Here is a 21,546-nt window from a genome sequence, read left to right as displayed (position 1 = left end):
AACCACAACTACACCAACGCCATCTACCACCCACAAATTTATAATAATATTTCATTCAAACATGAATAACTGTGAAGGTATTTTGTTGTAATAAATTACAAACATGTGAAACATTTTTTTTTTTAATCTTTTACTTCTTCCTAACATGGATTTTAGGTCAAGTGGTCTGTTCTGGTCTCATGCCATCTCTTTCTTGGTCTTCCGATTCTTCTTTTTCCACTTATTTGTATCCGTATAATATTTTTGGTAGTCTGCTGTTGTCGATGTCAATTTAAGTGTTCTAGCCATTTTGTTTATACTGTTTTATGTAGTAATTAATTGGTTTTATTTTCAGGGATTATAAGATTTCTTCATTTATTTTATAGTCCCATTTAGTATATCGTTGTTTTTTTTTTTTTTTTTTTAAATATGAAATGCATTTTATATTATATGAATCCAATATACATACAGCAGAATCAAAAATTATGAAATTTAAATTCCTTCATCTTCAAGGCCCACCTTTCCTAACTGGGTTGTGGGGGCAACAGCTGCAAGAGGAACTTCCAATGGTCACGATCCTCTGCCACTAAGCTCAGATGTTCTGGTGAGACTCCCAAATGTGTCCACCCAAGGTTTTGGATATAATCTATCCAGCGAGTCCTTTGCCTCGTGGCCTCCCACCCTCTGCCAAGCCAGAGGGTGGGAGGCCACGTGGGAGGCATACTATACTTTGCTGGGGGAGCCCAGCAAAGTATAGTATGCATATACCCCTGGGGATATGCATACTATACTTTGGGAAACATTGATATAGGAAGATTAGTGAATAAAGACACAGTATCTAAGCTGAATTAAGAGATCACTGGGATGAAGATGAACTCTGATATCTTTTCTCGGAAATGGAAGGCTGTTAATAAATTATGATAATTTCCCATGAGCTCCAAAAGTAGTTTAGAAAGGTGTTTTACAGAGCTGCTGCAGTCTCTGACAGGATGTAATGGAATATTTGCTTTGTGCACCTTAGAAAGTCCATACAATCAAGGACGATATCCATGATTATTTAGTTGCTTTTTGATTTCTTCATCCTATCAAAAAAGACTATTAATAACTGTGTTTAATTTTTTTTTTTTTTTAAATTGGCTTATAGTAAGATTATTATAAAGAATGGTAATAGGATGATATGTGGGCTGGGTTATCATAGTGACCAAACTGGTAGATTGCTTGCTGTTTGTCATGATGAAAACACCTCGCCCTTATTCCTGATGGTTCTGGCATTTATAGACATAAATTGCAATATCCCTTGTGCTCACAATTATCCTTGTTTCTTGTAATGACTGCCTCATTAAAATTCAAGACTTCAGAAACTATATTTAGCATTTTCAAATTTTCCTAAGTTTTTATGTATAGTGCTTTCACCAAATGAGACATCTCCAGATACTTAACCCAAAATCCATTCACTTGCAATTCATTGGCCACATATTAACCCTTTTGTTCCTTAAATTCATTTCATACATCTACAAACTGTATTCCATTCCTCTCACATGATGTATGGACTCATTTGCAATGGTGGCCTTTCTTCTCACTTTCTCCTATCTTACTGTGGCAATAGATCTAATCTGTAAGTGTTATTAATATTTTTTCATTTTTCAGAACTTCTCACTAAAAAGTCTTTTATAGTAATCTTCTTTCACATCATCTTGGGCATTCTAACTAAATGTAAAAATTAGCCTAGTTAGTTTTAAGAAATAATTTTGCCTTGATCAGATTTTTTTGTTATAAATTGAGTTTTTATGTTGCATTACTGAAGATTAAACTATTTATTAAAAAAATTCAAATTCAATTCACGATCTTAAGTTCTGAGGCAGAACAAAATATATTTTTAAGACCAATTGGTGCATATCTTAACTGTGATAATAATAGCATGTAATTTGTTTTTAGAATGAAAAGTGAAGTTTTGAAAATCATATGGTAACAGTAGTTAATATTACCACAAGTGCTTCTGAGAGCATCTGTTGATTCACATTCTTATAAATTATGTCCTGTTAAATTTGGAGCATAAAATTTGTAGATTATACACATGTTCCAAACAGGAAAAAAATAACCTAAGATAACTAAAAATACATATATAATGCAATCTCATTTTCTCATATAAAAACTTGAAATAAATTTGGAGTTTGATGAAAATTATTTTACATGAACAGCTGTTAGGAAAAAATTTTACAACTAATAGTGTCATTTCTTGGGGGGGGGGGGGTATGATAATCCCATTGCACAAGGGTGGTGCAATTGGATTGCACCACCTAACTAACTATTGACTTGTCAGTATTTATGAAGTGGTTTTGAAGATTTTAGAGAAGTTGGCAAGAACTCTCATACAGAAAGAGATGGAAAACAAGCTATACTTTGCAAGGAACAGCATGGATTTACTAAAGAGAGGTCATGTCTGAACAGTTTGCTCTTGTGAATTTGTTGGACATATGGATGGAATTATATAAAAGAAATGGATTTCATTGCATGGGAGACACACACAAGAGAATGAGAGCCAGAGCAGTATGACTGAAGGTGTGTGTGGTAATGAATGAGCATTGGGAAAGAGAGAATGAAAGAATAAGTATGCCAGATGGAACAGGGCAAATCATCATAGGAGCAATGGATTCAAGAAGCAGTAGTAAATGAATAGGGAATAACCTGAGGTGGATGAGAATTACATTGTGTTTTCCCAAAATTATCAGCTATAATTCCTACCAAACAGGTTTGTTTGTTTAGAATTATAGCCGAATCAGCTCAGGCTATGAGGCCAGTAGGAACATCAACACAAATAGTGCAACAAATTGTTCCTTATTTCTGATATTTCTGGCATTTGCAAACAAACATAAGTGATTTCTGGGTCAGCATCTACACAATTTAATTTGCATGTTGCTTGTTTGCCTGTTTGTGGAATGGAAAAACTTGAGTTTCCAGGAGAAGAAACCCTGCTCTTAAAGTTTCTTCACATCCTAGATGGGAGAATCTAGTGCAGATAACATATAGCTAAGATGCTGAATAAATCAGAAACAAGAAAACAAGAAATATCAGAAAGGAGAATAAATTTATTGTGCTGTTTCTTGACTGCTCTCTCTCTCTCTTTTTCTCTCTGCAAATTTACACACATCTTCAAATTAAGTTCAAATTAAATTCAAATCATTCACTGAGCAGAAAAGCAACAGCTATTTATGGGGGGGGGGGGGGGATAGTTGCCCTAACTTCAAATTGTTTCTAATATTTATGAAGGTTCTTGATTCGTGTCCTACTCTGCTGTTTCACCCTCCAACAAGAATAACTGGGATTATGAACACAAATGATTCTGATTTCTCAGTTTCTTGTATTGAAATTGTTTGCATCACTCCACTTGAAATATCCTCCCATTCAAGTTTATCTCCATGATTATAAGTGAATTAGGTAGGCTTGCTCTTATACTGTATAGCATTTCTGGTAACAGTGCAGAAAGAAAAAAATTGCAGGAAGTTAAGTGGTCAGAAATGAGCTGGTCTGAAGTTTTTTTTAACTTCCTGCATGACATGGCATTCATCCAAAATGGTGACGTTTCATCTGAATTGAAATGATATCACAGGTATCACTTTTTTGATGCTGTACTTCATAAGTGGCAGATTGGCAAAGCAGTTGCTCCTACTATCTTATATGCTGCCTCTCCAGAATATCCCACATGTGTAATAGAATTTAGGTCAGGGGATGTGGTGGCTAGGATGTATTTTGAAACTTGCTGTTACATTCTCTAATCTATTCTTGAACCTTTTGATCTCAGGATAATGACATCTTCCTGAAAGATATCATTGGTGCAATTGAATGTTGCCATTCTAGAATCTACATGGTCATGTAGTAATTTGCAAGATCAACACATTTGCACGATCATGGAAAGGCACAATAGCATGCTATTCTTTCCAACAAAAGGTTTCTTCCAAATCATGACAACACCACTAGCTTCAGCCACGGAGACAGTAAATTCTAACTTGCATGTGGATGTCTCCAAATGCTGACTTTTTTTTTGTAGAGCAGGAATACATACATTTATGAATATCCGGTTTATCAGTTCTGAGCATACTGTTCCTATTGAAATGAATGCTCTTGGCACTTCTAGTCCACATATGACATTTATTTGCTGTATAGGTCATGCACCCCTATCTGGATGTTATATGTTTAAAAACTACTCCTGAAATTGTTAACTTGTGCCTTTGAAGACTTGTTTACAGAAGAAATTCACATAAGATGTTGATGATCTCATTCATTTACATTTGGTGATACTTGGAGATTCCCAAGGTGGAATGCATGAATTCCAATGGATGAAGCCTTTTGTCACTAACATCACTCATCTCTCTCTCTCTCTCTCATGTACTCTTCTTCCTTGCAGTGATAGATTGACTCTGAGCAGATGCTTTTTATACATTTGTGACATGCAGATATCCAGTTGCATCATACTGAATTAGAAGATGTATTCACCTCCTATAAGATCATGGATTCTTTCTTTCTCTTTTCAGCAAATAGTTTTTTTCCCCTTGAAATAATCAAGTATGAGCATGTTGAGATTTTTTTAGATAGTTATCATCATTGTTATATTTCTATTTTTCTTACATTTTACTGATCCTACTTTCTGTTCATTTCATTCAACTGACTGTTTCCACAATTTAAGAAATTTCTTCAAGCTGTTTCTGTAAAATATTTTATTAATTATGCATAGTTTAAGTATATTATGTATCTTTTTTTGTTTTATTGTATAGAGATATTACAGCATTAATATTTTAAATGGAAAGGTCGTATTTCTTTCCTAGTAAACAATTCTAGCTTTGTCATATGTTCTAAAATTAAAGATTCTTCAAGAATTGCTGGTATATCCATAAACTTTAATTATTTCAATATAATAATTTTGCAGGATTTTATTATGCTTCTTCAGAATGAAATATCACAGAAGCCTATGAACAAAATGAAATTCAGAATACCAGTTGCAAAATCCATCATCTTAGTTTCATTGTACATTAATTTCAGAAATGATGAAATTATTTGCACCATATAGCTAATTAACCAAACTAATATTTGAGTCATGAAACTGCGAATGCAGTTGAAAAGTAATTGATAGTATACACAAACTGTATAACTTACTGGAAGTTATATACTGTTTAATTATAAAATATGAATCATTTTATCCTTTACTACATAAGTTTTCATACCAAATGAAGTTTCTTCTTTCATATTCCATTTAAAGTATCTATCTTGAGATTAATCAAACACAGTTTGAAACAACTTTTAATTACATTTTATTAGTTATCCAATTTCTTAATTAGATTTCTTTCCAATAATTCATATACTCGAATATTAAAATAGTATGTATAATTCTGTAGTTTGATACGTTTATTTTAGGAACTTCTTGACGAATCACGATGGGAAATGTTGGTGCATCAATTTCGGCAGGAAAATTTTAAGCTTTACCAACTAAGCAATTTTTCTGTATTCTCTGTGGCTTTGCAAGCTGGTCTCTCAGCCCTTAAAACACCGTATCCTTTAAAATTGTTATCTACAAATGGGTGTTTTAAACCAAAATACATTTAATTTGGAACTTGTCATGATGAAAAGAAGCCAAGATTCTATATTATAATTTGTCCACATGATATTTAGTAATATTTAAATGATCACATGTTCATTCAATCATATCTAGATGCGTGCATAGACATGAAAATATTTTATTTAATGTGTTATACTATTTATTATTATTGACACCTCCAAGGACTCGTTGAGGATGGACACTTGACAACTCTTAACTGCACAGAACCACTACTACCATTATCATCATCATCTGCACACCACCACTAGCATATATTTTTTTTTTGTCTGTAGATTGTGTTCTCAAGGCTGATTTGCCATACACAGGATTAAAAATCCAAATTTCAAGATCAAAAACCCTGCTACCTCCATATGAGATTGGCTGGCTCACCTTCAATTGAAAAAAACCATATAAAGATTCCTTTTGTCATGATGAGAATTGAACTTAGAATTTTTCCAACCAAAGTTCACACCATACTGTTGTTCTTCCAATCATTCAGCAACTTGCAGAAATTGTATGGTACATAAGTACCGAATGTTAATTTTGAGTAGAAAGAAAGGAGGATCCTGCTAGCTTTTATTTATATTTATTTATTTATTTTTTTTTAGAAGAAGCAGGTTGCATTTCTTTAGCAAAAAACTAGAGAAGGAAACATTTCCAAGGAATCGGGTACAGAAAATGAAAGGAGTGGGCTTAATAGGTTTCAGTTGAACTCTGTTTGGATGTTGGTCAGCTCTCATGGTGAACTCTAACATCCATTTTTCCATGCCCACAATTCCAGCCTATTCAAATCATTTTGCAAGTATTGCATGTCGGCCCCATTCCTAATTATCCTATCTATCTTTGCATCATCAGCAAATAGCTGTATGTCACTCACCTGTCAAATCCTTCCCAATGTGATTAATGTTACAGATTGAATAACAGTGCACCAAGGACTGATCCTTGTGATACACCACTGAATACTTTAAATCTTGCAGACTCAGTCACCCTTATGCCATTTTTTGATATTTGTCAGGCATCCATTCTCTTATTTACACTAACATTTTATAATCCAAACCCATATTCACCAATTTATGCAACAGCCTTCCATACTGTATTCTGTCAAAAGCCTTTGCAAAATCCAAAAGTATCATGGTGTATCCATTCCCCTTGTTTAGTTCGATGTTAACATTATTATTGAATGTGAACAAGTAGCTAAAACATGACCTTCCCTTAGTAAACCCATGCTGTTCATTGGAAAGTAGAGATTCACTGTCAACCATTTCTGAATGCGAGCCCTAACCAATTTTTCCAAAATTTTCACCACCACTCCTGAGATACTGATTGGTCGATAGTTGGATACATTAGTCTTTGCACCACCCTTGTGCAATGAGATTACTATACATTCTTTCCATTCTTGCAGAATCTTCCCTGTTCTGAGACTCAAATTATATAGCCTGGTCACAGGATTAGCTAGTTCAGCTGAACACTCTTTTAGCACCCTCCCCTCCCAACAGTAAGGCATTATAAAAACCCTTGTCAACAGGGAAAACTTGATTTTTTCTGATGACTGCACTCACTTCTGAATTCAGCCCATACATAACACCTTTTTAGCCAATATCACCTCTCTTCTCCCCTCCAAACATAGACTACAATAAATTGATCACCATCCCATATATTGATGAAACTTCTGATGAGTTGGCCAAGAACATGAGAAAATAACATGGCATCTTTATACAAATTAGCATCTCTTACCCACTTTTCTAAATGCAGCTATAGTTCCCATATTTGCTTGGTAGACACCAAGTAAATCTAGGATGTGCTCCTCCAAGATTCTAATGTTGGCTGTCCTATCTGTGCGGGGGGGGAATAGTAAGATAGCTTTGGAACTACAGGATGATTAAAGCACCAAGACTACATCAAATATTACCATATTTGATGTAGTCTTGGTGCTTTGGTCACTTTGCACTTGCAGAGAATGTCTTGGATACCTGCCATAGGATCCATTGTAAAAAAGCACCTTATCTCACTGAAGCAAATGCAAGTATTAAAGACTATTCTTTGAATCTCCCTCTACCCTAATAAACACTCCTAATCTCAACAAATATGTATGTAAACTACCTTACATGTTGAGAATACTTATCCTCAGACAACCATCCCAATAGCAAAAACACCTAACTGAGTCCATTAAAGGTTCGATTTAAGTTCGATTCATCTGTACTGATGAATGTTGCCAAATTCACCAAAGTTAAACTGGCATCAATTTAACATTGGTGAAATATTAGCAATATTAATTAAACCTATTGAGTTATCTTTTACATTGTAATTTCCTTCCTGAAACATCAAGATCAATAAAAATCATATGAGCTTGAATACCAAGCCTTGTTACATCTCGTGAATTTTTTTAGATTTTTTTTTTTTGCTTAATCAAATCACCAGAGAAGTTTATTAATTTTACTAGCACATGCTAACTGATTGTTGAACATTCTATCTTCTTTGAATTATTTGTTATTTTATAATCAAGGTGCACTGTTAATATTCAGTTCCAAATATTTGTGATCTTTCAAGTATCATTAAATAATTTTTTATATCATTATTACTACTGTGCTTAGATGCATTCACTTGATGTTGCAGGGTCTGTGAAAATTTGAAAGATCAATAAAAATCATATGAGCTTGAATACCAAGCCTTGTTACATCTCGTGAATTTTTTTAGATTTTTTTTTTGCTTAATCAAATCACCAGAGAAGTTTATTAATTTTACTAGCACATGCTAACTGATTGTTGAACATTCTATCTTCTTTGAATTATTTGTTATTTTATAATCAAGGTGCACTGTTAATATTCAGTTCCAAATATTTGTGATCTTTCAAGTATCATTAAATAATTTTTTATATCATTATTACTACTGTGCTTAGATGCATTCACTTGATGTTGCAGGGTCTGTGAAAATTTGAAAAGAAAGATATCTATATTCTCAAATTTTCAGCATATTATCATTTTAAGTAGCATAAAAAAAATTCTGGGAAACATCTCTGATGTTCCTGACTACTACTGACCTACTTATTTTATTTCATTGATAAAATTTTCAGCCATCTGGTTTAATAAACTTTTGAAAATATATCCTTAATAATATGTTCAGCCAGTGCTACAAGCCTGAAGTTGAGAGGAATCCAGACTGTCCTGTGTGTAGTCCTTCTCTAAATATTTTAGCTCAGCCATTACCATATGCTCATTGTTCCCAGTCTCGTTTAGTCTGCTACATATCAGGACAACCTTTAAATGAACATAATCCACCTCTGATGTTGCCAAATGGTTATATTTATGGTGAATTAGTAAGTATTTATTTATTTCAAGAAAAAAATATAGGTACAGTTTAAATAATAATTACAGGAATTTACTCATATTTGATTAAATGCTAACTTCTACAATTTTCATTATTTAAAACTAATATCTTCGTGAAGTTAAAATCTAGAGAGAAATGTACAGTAAGAAAAGCTCTGGAAACTAAATACAGTTATTTAAAAAAAAAATTTCAAGCATGGTATCACAGATTAACTGCATGAGTCAGTCAGTATATTTTTGTAAGAGTTCATTGTTACATTTAGCTTTTGGATGATTACTAGTACAGGAGAGTCTGATATACAGCATAATTGTATGAGAGACTTTCAAAGATCATGTAGAATGAGGTTTATATTTAAGGTGTCTTGAAAGTGTAGAACTTTGCTGGATTCTTTGAAGATGCCTTAAGCTAGGAAACAACTTCCTGTGAAGTTGTTTCCCAGCTTAAGGCAGATCACCATATCATGTCATGGTGTTCTGTGAAGATATGTAATATAAGGCCTGATTTATTTTTATTTTTCTGTTTGATGCCACTGAGATGCTAATTTTTATTTAAACTCCTTCCCATAGGATTTCCTGCATGAGCAAAAGATTTATACGCCATGGAGTTTTTGGAATAGAATGCTATCTTTTGGAGAAGAAATTTTGAAGGATCCGAATCTTTGTTATTAATAACTTATTTTTCAGAAAATAACAATATATACTAAAATTTTAATGATAATAACTTTAATTAATACTTTACTATGTTTCATCAGTGTTACATTTTTCATCATCAGGGATCACAAAAACAATGTGCATGCAGGCACTAACACTGGGAAAATAAGGCACAAAAAAGGCAACCAAAGTTGGGTCTAGGATCCTAGTGCCGCCTAGCAGTCTAGATTAGGTGATCTTGGCCATTGGGCTGAAGATCTGAGGATGAGTGCTTCCCAAATTTCGGGCAGTCTTGTGCACCCAAATTTGTTTTCAGGGCTGAGACAGATTTGAGAAATAGCCTCTAGATACCCCTGGGATATATAGATTACCAAAAATCCATAAACAATATATGTGCCATTACGTCCAGTTGTGGATGGCATTGATTCACCCCACATTCAAATTTGCCAAACATTTAGCCAGAGTTCTCATATAATATACTGGCAACACACTTTCACACACAAAAAACCCAGTCCACTTTAAAGTCAGTATGGAAAACCTCACACTCCAACACACTGACATAATGATCAGTTTTGGTTTCTCCTCTTTGTTCACTAATATTCCATTCAAAGATACCTTAGGTTTAATCCAAGCCATATTTCTTCTCAGCCCTGTTTCAGTTCACCATGAACTCAGACTATTTCATTTGGCAACGAAAATTCTACAAACAGATAGAGAGGACAGCTATGGGGTTCACCCCCTGGCAACTTCACGGAGACTTTGAAGAAAACACCACAAAATCTGCCCCACATAAACCTACTGCTGACTACACTATGTAGGTTTGTTCTCAATATGGTCACATAGGCTGAATATGCTCCCCATTTTCTTAACACATCTTAACAATCAACACCCCAGGATCCAACTTACCTTAGAAAAGGAAAACAACAGTCTTCCATTCTTATACATTGATTACACATCAGCCAGATAGATCCTTGACATTCTCTGTTTACAGAAAATCAACACATACAAGTAGATATATTCATCAGCAGTCGGTCACACAATCCCCCCCCCAACAATATGGGATTATAAAAACCTCATATAACAAAGCAAAATTAATCAGTTCTAATAACAGTGACCTAACTATTAAACTTGAGCACATTCTTAGCCAATGGCTACAATCCCCACCAAATCCAAAAAAATATTAAACTCCATAACTGCAACCCTCCTTCAGAATAGTGAACTACAAAAAAATCTGTCATCGTTCCATATATCTGGGGTACATCCATAGAATTAACAAAAATACAAAGAAATAAACTGCTTACAGACCATATAAAATATTGGCATTCCTTATCGACTCTTCCAAAGACCAGCCACATTTCCTATACCTGCCAGGTGTTTACCAGGTTCCTTTGCAGTTGCAAACTATCCTACCATGGCAAAACAGGCAGGACAGCCAACATCAGAATTTCTGATCAGATTACATCCAGTTCCACCATTACGACCATTCTGGACTTGCTGACCAGGCTTTGGACACCTACCACAGGATATGCTGAATGAAGCAACTCTATTACACTGCAGCAAATACAAATATGAGGGGCTATTCTTCGAATCTGCTTCAGCCCTGAAAAACTTTCCAAATCTCAACAAATTTGCATGCATGAGACTGCCCTATATTTGGGAAGCTCATCTTCAGCCCAACAGGACTCTAAGCCAACTTTGGTTGCCAAAATATAGAAAATTCTTATTAATTAAAGCTATAATTAATATTTTAGTATATGTTATTTCCTGAAAAATAAAAGTTACTAGTAACCAATATATAAGCCTATCTACCAGAATTAGATATTTATCATATAATTATCATTGGTGGCAAAATAGTTGTCGTTTTGCAAAATATGAGCTGAGGGCCCTTTCAACATAAGATAAAGAGATGGAATCTTTTATATCTGACTGGTTTGAAGAGATTTTTATGAATCATAAAGCCATGTTTTTAAGGCTACAATAATTCCAAACATTTGTTGTAAATCATGAAGTGAGTCAGGGCGATAGTATCTACCCAGTATGGGTTTGTTTTCTGTCAGCATCTAGAGATATATCACCCTCCGCCATTCTTGCCGATTAAAATACATCCAGAACAGAAATTTGTTGCCTGTCGACATCTAGAAATATACCACTCTCTGCCATTTTTGCTGAGGGTGGTTTATCTCTAGATGTGGAATTTCCAGATTAAAATGCATCTGGGAGTGGAACCTTGTTGTACAACAAACATCCAAGCCATTGCACTGACCTTTATGGTTTAGTTCAGAAGTTTGAAACAGTACTCTGAACATGAGAAAAATGAATAGCAATCATTTCAAGTCATTCTGCTTCAAACCATTGTAGAACCAAAGAACACTAAGCTGAGAGTGGCAGAGGAAAGAGTGTTTTCTGCACAAAATAAAGTTTGGATGTCGTAATTTTTCAAGATATCAAAGTGGAAATGACCTCACTTTGGTTTAATTTCAATGCAGAATAAATCAAGTTTCATGAATAAAAAATCAAAAAGATTGGTGTAATTATCAGAATTTGAGTGACACACAGCACACAAATACATGGTCTGTATTTGATTTGTAAGTCAGCAATTAGAATGGAAAGATTGATATAGGAAAGTGGTTTGATGTTAAGTCAGGTGAGAGAAGTGCTGTTATTTGTCATTTCCATGGATCATATTATGAAGAAAAGTGGGCATTAAATGTGACCTTTGTAATGAAGTAAGATTGGAGATGTTAATCTCAGCTCTTCACTTTATGCAGATTATGTTATACTCCTAAATAAATCCAGTACAAGTCTGCAGGTTTCTTTAACTAAACCAAATAACTGCTGTGATAAATTTGGTATGAAAATCAATAATAAAAAGACAAAAAGAATGAAAATTGGTAGGAACATTGAAAACATCAAACCTGCATCCTGAATAGAAAACTCATAGAACATTTAAGCTATTTAGGTATAATTTTTAGTAAAGATGGCAAATTAAATATGGAAATAGACAACAGAATTAGCAGAGCTGGTACGATAGGTAGAGAGTCAACTGAATAAATTTATATGGAATAAGAGAGAATTTAGTCAAAACACTAAACTAGCTCTATACAAGAGTGTTCAAACTAATTTTTATTTATGGATCTGAGCTGGACTAGTAATAAAACAGTTGATCAAAGATTAGAAATCACAGGTATCAGAGTTTTGAAAAAGATTAGATGAATGAACAGATAGTATTAGTAGCAGAATCATATTAAAAATGAGAATATTAGGAAGGAATGTGACATTGTTAGCATTGAGAAATGTGTGCATAGAGGTAATCTCAGGTGATTTGGTCACTTAAATAGAATGGGGATAGAAGGATTAGCAGAACTGGTGTGTTTTTCTGTGATGGCAGGAAAAAATCCAGAGGAAGACCAAGATCTAGGTGGGGTGATACAGTGAGAAGTTCAAGTTTGTTTTTATTTATTCATGCACTCATCTGCATTTTTTCTTGTCTAAAGAAATATTTTCACCTCCTCTAATGGTGAAAGTTAACCACCTATATTAAGGTATCGAGGATATCATCCACTTAGGATTTATTGTTATTATTTTATTTTGGCACTTTGGTCCTAATCTGGCAACAGAGAAAATAAAAGTTAACCTTCCTTTATTGGAAGCACAGTAGTCACAAGATTGTCATGTCATCTCCCTTCAGTTAGAAGGGCTAGCGCCCTGACAACCCACTGATACTAATATTAATGTGTTCTAAGCTAACAGTTTTTTGTGGGGTAGGATTAAGTTTAAAAAAAAGTACCTAAGTAATTCAGCAACATATCACATATTTTTGTTTCTGTTCTGGAATATATCTTAGTCTGTTTCTATCCATATTTCCAACATTTCACATTTTTTGTGAAAGTTAAATGTATGGAAGGAATTACTTCCTTATGCTTTCTAGGGTAACAGTGTTCTCCTTAATACATGTCAGGATGGAAAGTTGGCCATGCTGTGAAATTTTATTCTCTTTGTTTTTTCCTTTCATATCATGTGATGGCAGGAAGGGAGAAAACAAAGGATCGCTGCTGGAAATTGTGTGTGTTTTTTTAGTAATGAGTGTAATGAAATGTTAGAGTTGGCCATGAGTGCTTTGTCAAGGAATGAGTTCAAAATTATAGATATTGTGTGAGTAACGGTTAACGTGGACCTCCCATGATGAGTGTTGGACTCCATGTAGATGCCCGAGAAAATCATCAGCTAGACACCTATCAATAAAATAGCGACATATGAAATATTTTATTGTCCAAGAAGCAGCAGAATTCCAAAAACAACATCTCAGTTTACACTTCATCCAACACTGTGGTGCTTTATATTCCTCAAATATAAAGCAGCAAAAAAAGGATCAACACTGAGCATGGGATATATTTTGTAGATACCCCACCACATCAAACCTCATGGCATTTTAAATGCACTCAGGCAAAAAGCATGTTGGATGGAGCCTAAAGGAATCATGAATCTGCATGACATCATCTATAATCCATACAAAATATAAGTGCATATACTGCAGTGATAGCTTTGCTGGAACATTGGCAACAGCTTCATATTCTCCTGATATTCAAACAAAGACAAGTGAAACTCAAGCTTAATTTCTTTTCGGATGGCCTAGAACCATATAATCAGCATTTCGTTAAGAACTGAATGCAACACCCTTGTATGCAAATGGTGTGAGGACCTGATTATATGCGTCGTGAGATGATAAAACATCTCACATCTTCCATGTGTATACAACTATTACTTTCTAACAGAACACTGGAGCCATGGCAAATAGCAATTGTTATTGCCTCGTGAAAACTAGGACAGGATCCAAAACTAGCACACAGTTACTATCCTGTTGCTCAAACTATTTGTTTCCGTAAGATTGTCTTGGAGAAAATGATTAATGCTTATGTAATACTTTATTTTTTTTTTCTTGAAAGTGAGCTCAATAACAAAGATTTCCTCCAACTATAGGAAATGTTCTTTATGTTGATGACTTTATAATTTTATCATCATCATCATCATCATGCGTATCAAGGATTTAGGCCTAGCATGGCCTGTTCCAGCCTTAGAAGTCATCGTTGAATCGTTTAAGAGGATGTCCTGGTTTTCTTTTTCCTAATGGCTTGTACTTTAAGCTTGTTTTGGTAATCTTTCTGTTTTCATTCTTTGAACGTGTTCCATCCATTTATGTTTATATTTTTTAATTTTTTCTATTACTGTTCTTGGTTTAATTCTTTCATAATATCTTTGTTTCTTTTGTGATCAAATAAGGTATACTTTGCAGTTTTTCTCATAAACTTCATTTCTGCTGTTGTTAATCTTTGTTTGTCTTTTTGTTTTATTGTCCAGATTTCGCTTCCATACATTAAGACCGGTAGGGCTAATGTATTGTATACTTTTAGTCTGGTTTGTTTTTGAACTAGGTTTGGTTTAAATATAGAGTTAATTACACCTGTTATTTTTAAATATTTTGCAATTTTTACGTTTATATCTTTTTCATTTTCATATGTGATCATACATCCTAGGTAGTTAAATGAATTCACCTGTTCTAAGATCTTGTTATCTATTACTATTTTAGTTCTTGCTGGATCTTGTCCTTTAAAGGCCATAGTTTTTGATTTTTCTGTTGATATTATCATACCATAATCTTTGGATATCTCATTTAGATTTAAAATATCTTTCTGTAAGTTATCTTCAGAATTTGTAATTATTATTTGGTCATCGGCAAAGAGGAGAGTGTTTAACTTAACTGTAGGAGAAAGTTTAATTCCTTGATGTAAATTTTTACTCCATTTTATTATTTCATTTAAGTAGATATTAAAAAGAGTTGCCGAGAGGGGACATCCCTGTTGGACCCCTTGGTTTATCTCTCTTGTATATGATAGCTCGTGATTTAATATTATTTGTATTTGATTATTTTCATATATACTTGTGATAGCTTTTAGGATATTATTTGGTATTTGTCTTTCTTTTAATATGTTAAATAATATGTTTCTTTTAACTTTGTCAAATGCTTTTTCAAAGTCAATAAATGCAATATGTGTTTCTAAATTATATTCTCTTATTTTCTCTATTATTAATTTTAGGCAAAAGGCTGGGTCTATACATGATCGTCCTTTTCTAAATCCATTCTGTACTTCTAGAATAAAGTTTTCGGAATATTTCATTAGTTTGTTATTTAAGATTCTGCTATATATTTTGTAACAGGAATTTAGTATACTGATACCTCTATAGTTTTTAGGGTCATCTCTATTACCTTTCTTAAAGATAGGAATCACAATTGCTTTTTTCCATTCTATTGGGGCGATACCAGTTGAGTAAATTTTATTTAAAAATAAGTCTTTCTTTGAATCTTGTTCCTGCGTATTTATATAGTTCTGAACCCAGCTTATCTTCTCCAGGTGATTTTCCGTTTCTTGTTTCTTTCAGGCTGATTTCTAATTCTTCTTCAATTATTTCCTTTTCATTTTCGTTAATTGTTTGCTGGTTGTCTTTTAAAAAATATTTGTCTGTCCACAGTTCTGTGTAGTAATTTAGAAAGTCTTCTAATTTCAATTCAGTGTTTAATTTTGTTTTCTTTGGTATCTGCATTTAAGTGTTTCAAAATCTTATATACATTGGGTCTTATTTTATATAAATCATGTTCTAAATTAGAAACAAATTTATTCCATGATTCTCTGTCTTTTTCTGACTTCTCTTTTAGCTATGGCTTATTCTTTTATATTCTATTTCATCTTCTAATCTTTTACTGCTTAACCATGTGTGATAGGCTTCTTTTTTATTATTTCTTTAATTGTATCATCCCAGATCTTCAGTTTTTTTCTTTTATTGAATTTTTTGGTCTTTCCTAAGCTTTCATTTGCTGCTGCATTTAGTATCGTTTTTATATTAAGCCATTCTATTTCTATTTCTTCATTTTGTTTTATTTTATCTAGATATTGGTTAATTCTTTGTTCATATAGCAATTGTACATTTGTGTCATTCAATAGTCTAGTTTTTTAAACAAATGTTTCAATTTTTCTTTCTGTTCTTGTTACTTGTAGGTGGTAATCTTAATGTTATTTTAACAAGGAAGTGGTCACTGCTTATTTCATATCCTCTGTGAACTCTAACATCTAGTGAAAATTTTGATGTCTTTTCATTTAATATGAAGTAATCTAATAATGATTCCCATCCTCTTGCTGCCCAAGTATATTTATGTATGTCTTTATGTTTATAGAAGGAATTCGTTATTTTTAGGTTATTATAAACTACAAAGTCAATCAATTTTTTACCATTTCTGTTTAGAGTGTGTTCTCCATGTATTCCTATATTATTATTAATTTTCGTGTTTCCAATTCTTGCATTTAAGTCTCCTGCTAAAATTATGTAATCATTTTTATTTATTTTATTATATATGTTTTGTAGCTGATTATAAAAATCAATATTATCCTGTTCTCTTCCCCCTTCTGGGGCATATAAACCAATTATTGTTAAATAGCCTCTATCTATTTTTATTCTAGCTTCTATTATTCTTTCATTCCATAATTTATAATGTTTTAACTGTTTTGAAAGGGAGTTATGAATCCAAATCATGACTCCTGCTTGTGTTCTTTGATCTCTGTCGTGAGAGTAATTGAAAGACAGTTGCAACTTATTATCATCTTACTTCCTGGGTACTCACTAAATCATTCAGATTTTCAGCAGGAAAAAGTATGTGTGCATCTTTGCTGATAACATCTTGACTAAGAATTAAAGGTCGGACAAATAAATAACCTACTTGTTGCAAAAACCAAGCTCTTAGGGTACATGTTTCACAAGAAATATTCCTTTAGATAATTATCAGCTAAGAGAAAAGTACAAGGGAGCACAGGTTTATCCTGTCTTATACAACAGTGCTTCCCAAACTTATGGATGCCCAGGCTCCCTTTGGAAAAATTAAAATATTTCACAGCCCCCCATCGAAAAAAAATCGTGATATAGACATATATTATTATAATATTTATTGTATTTATATTCAAGATTTTGTGTTTGTAATCTTTTTTGTACTTCTTATCAATATCTTTGAAATAAAACTTATATGGATAAGTATATATTTACTAATATTTATTAAGCCATTAAACAGTTATTTAATTCATTAAAATGACATCCCATCTATGTAGGAATCAAAGAGAAGTTATCTTGCATTTGCACACAATTATCTGAGTACCAGATTTACAACTCTGATTGAGCCATATATGACAGGCAGAGATATAAAGTTTTTCTTTTTAATGAATCAGTTTGAATAATTAATCAAATTTATTTTATTTTCATATCCTTAATTTCAGTGTTTTGACTTCTTGATGGTTGCTGTTTAATTATTATTATTTCTCAGGCATCTCCATAAAGTCACTGATTTTGTGAAGATCCAATTTAACCAGTGTTCACACAATAGTTATCATACCTCTCATTGAACTTATTCACTATGAAGCACTCGCAGCCATCTTGGGTGATCCCATTCTGCTCTAAAAGAAAAAAAATTTAGTCCTAACTTTTTGACAGTATTTTGATCCAGCTAACAACTTCATCAAGCAACTTATTTAATTGTTTGATTTGTGTTTTTGTAGGGCTGAAACCTCTTTTGAGTGCTGAAACCCAGGTGCTAATTTCATTAAAAAAAGACATATCTATTTCGAAAGCAGATAAAGGAAAAGTGGTAATGGATAAATCTGACCATGAAAGAAAAATAGACTGTCTTTTACAGGATACCTCCCCCTATCAAGAAATTAATTATAACCCTGCATTATAAATTATTGGCATGATTTTGAGTCTGCACGATTTAAGGTAACCAGTGGTGTACCACAAGGATCAGTTCTTAGTCCACTGTTATTCGGTATGTATGTTAATCACATTGAGAAGGATTTGACAGGCGACATACAGCTATTTGCTGATGATCCAAAGATAGGTAGGATAATTCAGGAATGCAGCTGGTATGCAGTGCTTGCAGAATGATCTGAATAGGCTGGGAATTGTGGGCATGGAAAAAATGGATGCGAGTTCAGCATCAGTAAATGTAAAGTCATGCACTTTGGCGTGATTATATATCTATATCCAATGTCATATTATATTGGTGGGATTATGTTAGAAGAAACTGATTAGGTTCTGGATCTTGGAGTTTTAGTAGATAGGAAGTTCAAGGGCCATATACCAATGATTGCAAATTCAACTCAGAAAATAATTGCAATGCTGGAGCCTTGACATGTAAAGATAAAGAAGTCATTTTGCCCCTCTAAGTGAGGTATTATCAAGGCCTTGATAACACCTTACTTGTATACTATTGCATGTCGATCTGTTTTCCAGGTGATTCTGACAGTGGAGAGAGTGCAAAATATGTTCAATATCAGCATTGTGGAATACTGATTATGAATTTGTAGACTGTGAACATGCAACCAGCAAATAGGAGAAAAAGGAGTGATATGAGTGGAACTTAATAAACTTCTGAAAGTGTCATACAGGATTTCAGTAGATGGAATTTTTCATTTTATAGAGAGTGGGGAAAGGACACAAGGTCATCCTTGGAAGTTGAGAATGGATGCTGTCAAGTAGGGTGTGAGGTCTAGATTTTTCTCTTGGAGAATGGTGTGTGATTGGAATGGATTGTCATTGGATGCAATAGTTTGAATGAATTCAAGAACAGGTATGACAGCCGGTGCAGATGGTATGGCTTCCCTTGATGAGCTCCTGACTCCCTGGAGGTCTCTCTCTTAATAATGATTCCCTGACTAAAGCATTTTATAATTATTACTTAAAAGGATCTCACTTGTTTTAGTCTTCTTGATCTTATTAATCTATTATATCAGCATGGCATTTCTGTAATTCCTCTATTAACTTCACCTCCTTTCTGCATATTCTTATCTTCAGTTCCATTGAAGTTTATGCTGTTCACATAGTTGTTTCTTGTTTGCTGTTTGCCTTGGTTTTCTCAATGAAAACAGCAGAAATTCTGTTCATCCAAGTAGTACCCTAACCAGCCTTATTTTTAATTATAAGAATATCTAACAGGAAAAGGTAAATTAAAGATACCAAGAAATTATATATTTGGTTTAATCCTTTATCCAAGTGTAAGCAAAGTTTGCGCCTGAAGGTTCCCACTGATGAGACCTCAAAGGTCGAAACTGGTGTGGGTAATGACCCTTCCCTTAATGCATAGCATTATATGTATAATGCTATGCATTAAGGGAAGGGTCACTTAAGCAAAGTGATTACCCTTAAGGATATGTGCTTTGCATTATGGGATACTAAGGTAAGTGATGTGAAGTCATCAGTTTCTATATACTAGTTTCCCCAGTCATGAAAATAATTTACTTCAGGTGCAAACTTTGTTTGCTTACACTTGGATAAAGGATTAAACCAAGTATATAATTTCTTGGTATCTTTAATTTATAGTATAATGAAGTGGAAAAACTTCCAACAATAGAAAAATGTCTTTTCATGAAATCATCTTCATAGTTGCAAGCTATGAAGCTTGCAACTATGCCAGAAGTCAGATAATACTAAAACACAAAAGTAAGAATATAGTTGCTTTCATGTCTAACAAAATGAGTGTGTTTCTATCATAGTTTACCTAGCGAGTACATTTTTTTCTCTATACATCCTCTTTTGAAGTTGATAATATTAATAATGTTAATATGAATTGTGTATGTTAGATACTGAAATGTTTACTTTATTAAAAATGAAAAAGAAATGCTAATTCTTTTTATTCTCCAAAGGGAGCAAATAAGACCATTTAGTCCTAACTAACTTTTGGAAACTGGGAGGACTGCCAATCTCCACCCTTAGCCAATAATAAATAGCTGGCCCATGAATGTCAGTGATTTTAATAGGCATCTGGAGAGGAGAGTATTGCAAACATTTGCTGTCATCTCATTATTCCTAACACAGTATATTATTATTAGTAGTAGTAGTATTATCTGAAATGGCAAGTTCTACAGTCTATTTTCTTAGTTTAGGGATTAAAAAAAAAGAAAAAAAAACTTGTCCATACCAGAGATCAGTAAACTTGGGAACTGGTCAAAGAAAAGCTTAGAAAAAGTTCCCCTAATATGCAACTGGAATCGAACTTAGAATGTTTTTTCTTCAGACAGCCTAAGGCTCTGGTTACAAACATCATTTCCACAGGGCTGCACATGTAAAAATCACTTTACTTTGTTTAGTATGCTCTTTCATTAAAATGTGTAAACTTTCTATTAGATAGTATGTGTATCATTTACTTTTTTATGTGAGGAACAGTGGCTAATATTCATTTATAAGGTGAGTATTTCTCTACTAATGTTAACATTTATTTATTGATTGCTGTATCATTAATATAAAAAATTTATGTAACTTTTTTTTTTGCTCTCAAGTCCCTCAAGCAGATGGCCGCAGAAAACAGTGGAAAAGTCACATGCCCAAGGACAAAAGAAATTTTCGATCTAAAAGAAGCAGAGAAAGTTTTTGTAATGTAATGCCATAATGGTTTATCACTTCTTCTGCTGGGATATCAAACACTTTAGTAATTAAAATATTTTTTAAAGTTGTGATTCAAATGCCAATGAAGTGCTTCCTGTTCATTCGTGTACAGCTGTGTATAATTTTCTCAAGTGCTTTCATGAATAAATAAAGCGTAACTTACTATTAGGCATTAAGAAGCCAGACTTTCTTTGTATGATGCCAGTTCTGGCAGTGCCAAAGTACCATAAACACTGTAAAGCAAGCTGCAATAGTTTTGTCGCTTAGAAAGATTTTCCTAAGTTGATCTCGGGTTTCTAAAATGAGAGCTATTTGCTCTCCCTCTCCCCAAGAAAAAATGGGGAAAAGGGAAGCTTTCTCCATTCCACTACCATGACATACTCACACTAGCTGGCCTCTCAGTTAGGAGGTTTATACAGAATAAATCCTTGAACATCCATACTGGGCGTGGAGCAGATAACCTGGCAACTGTTTTAAAGTGTATACAATTACTTAAACCATTTATTGTAACATCTAATCTAATGTCAGCAATAT

The 21,546-nt window shown here is 33.4% G+C and overlaps 1 protein-coding gene across 2 annotated transcripts in view; it reads left to right on the top strand.

Moving 5' to 3' along the window:
• The window catches only part of Kaz (E3 ubiquitin-protein transferase Katazuke), a 204,426-nt gene extending 183,251 nt beyond the window's left edge, over positions 1–21,175 (top strand). For both annotated transcript variants that reach the window (XM_090414968.1, XM_090414969.1), the window contains exons 9-11: positions 5,386–5,519; positions 8,687–8,879; positions 20,907–21,175. In XM_090414968.1, the coding sequence (XP_090271094.1) occupies positions 5,386–5,519; positions 8,687–8,879; positions 20,907–21,008 (429 nt within the window). In that variant the 3' untranslated portion in view covers positions 21,009–21,175. The remainder of the gene's footprint in view (positions 1–5,385; positions 5,520–8,686; positions 8,880–20,906) is intronic.
• Positions 21,176–21,546: the final 371 nt, after the last annotated feature.

This window comes from Typopeltis vanoorti, chromosome 26, assembly GCF_054136105.1.
Source record: "Typopeltis vanoorti isolate ZY-2024b chromosome 26, IOZ_Tvanoo_1.0, whole genome shotgun sequence".
Lineage (NCBI taxonomy): Eukaryota > Metazoa > Arthropoda > Arachnida > Uropygi > Thelyphonidae > Typopeltis > Typopeltis vanoorti.
Note: the sequence above shows the minus strand (reverse complement) of the source record. Positions and strands in the feature narration are given on the sequence as shown.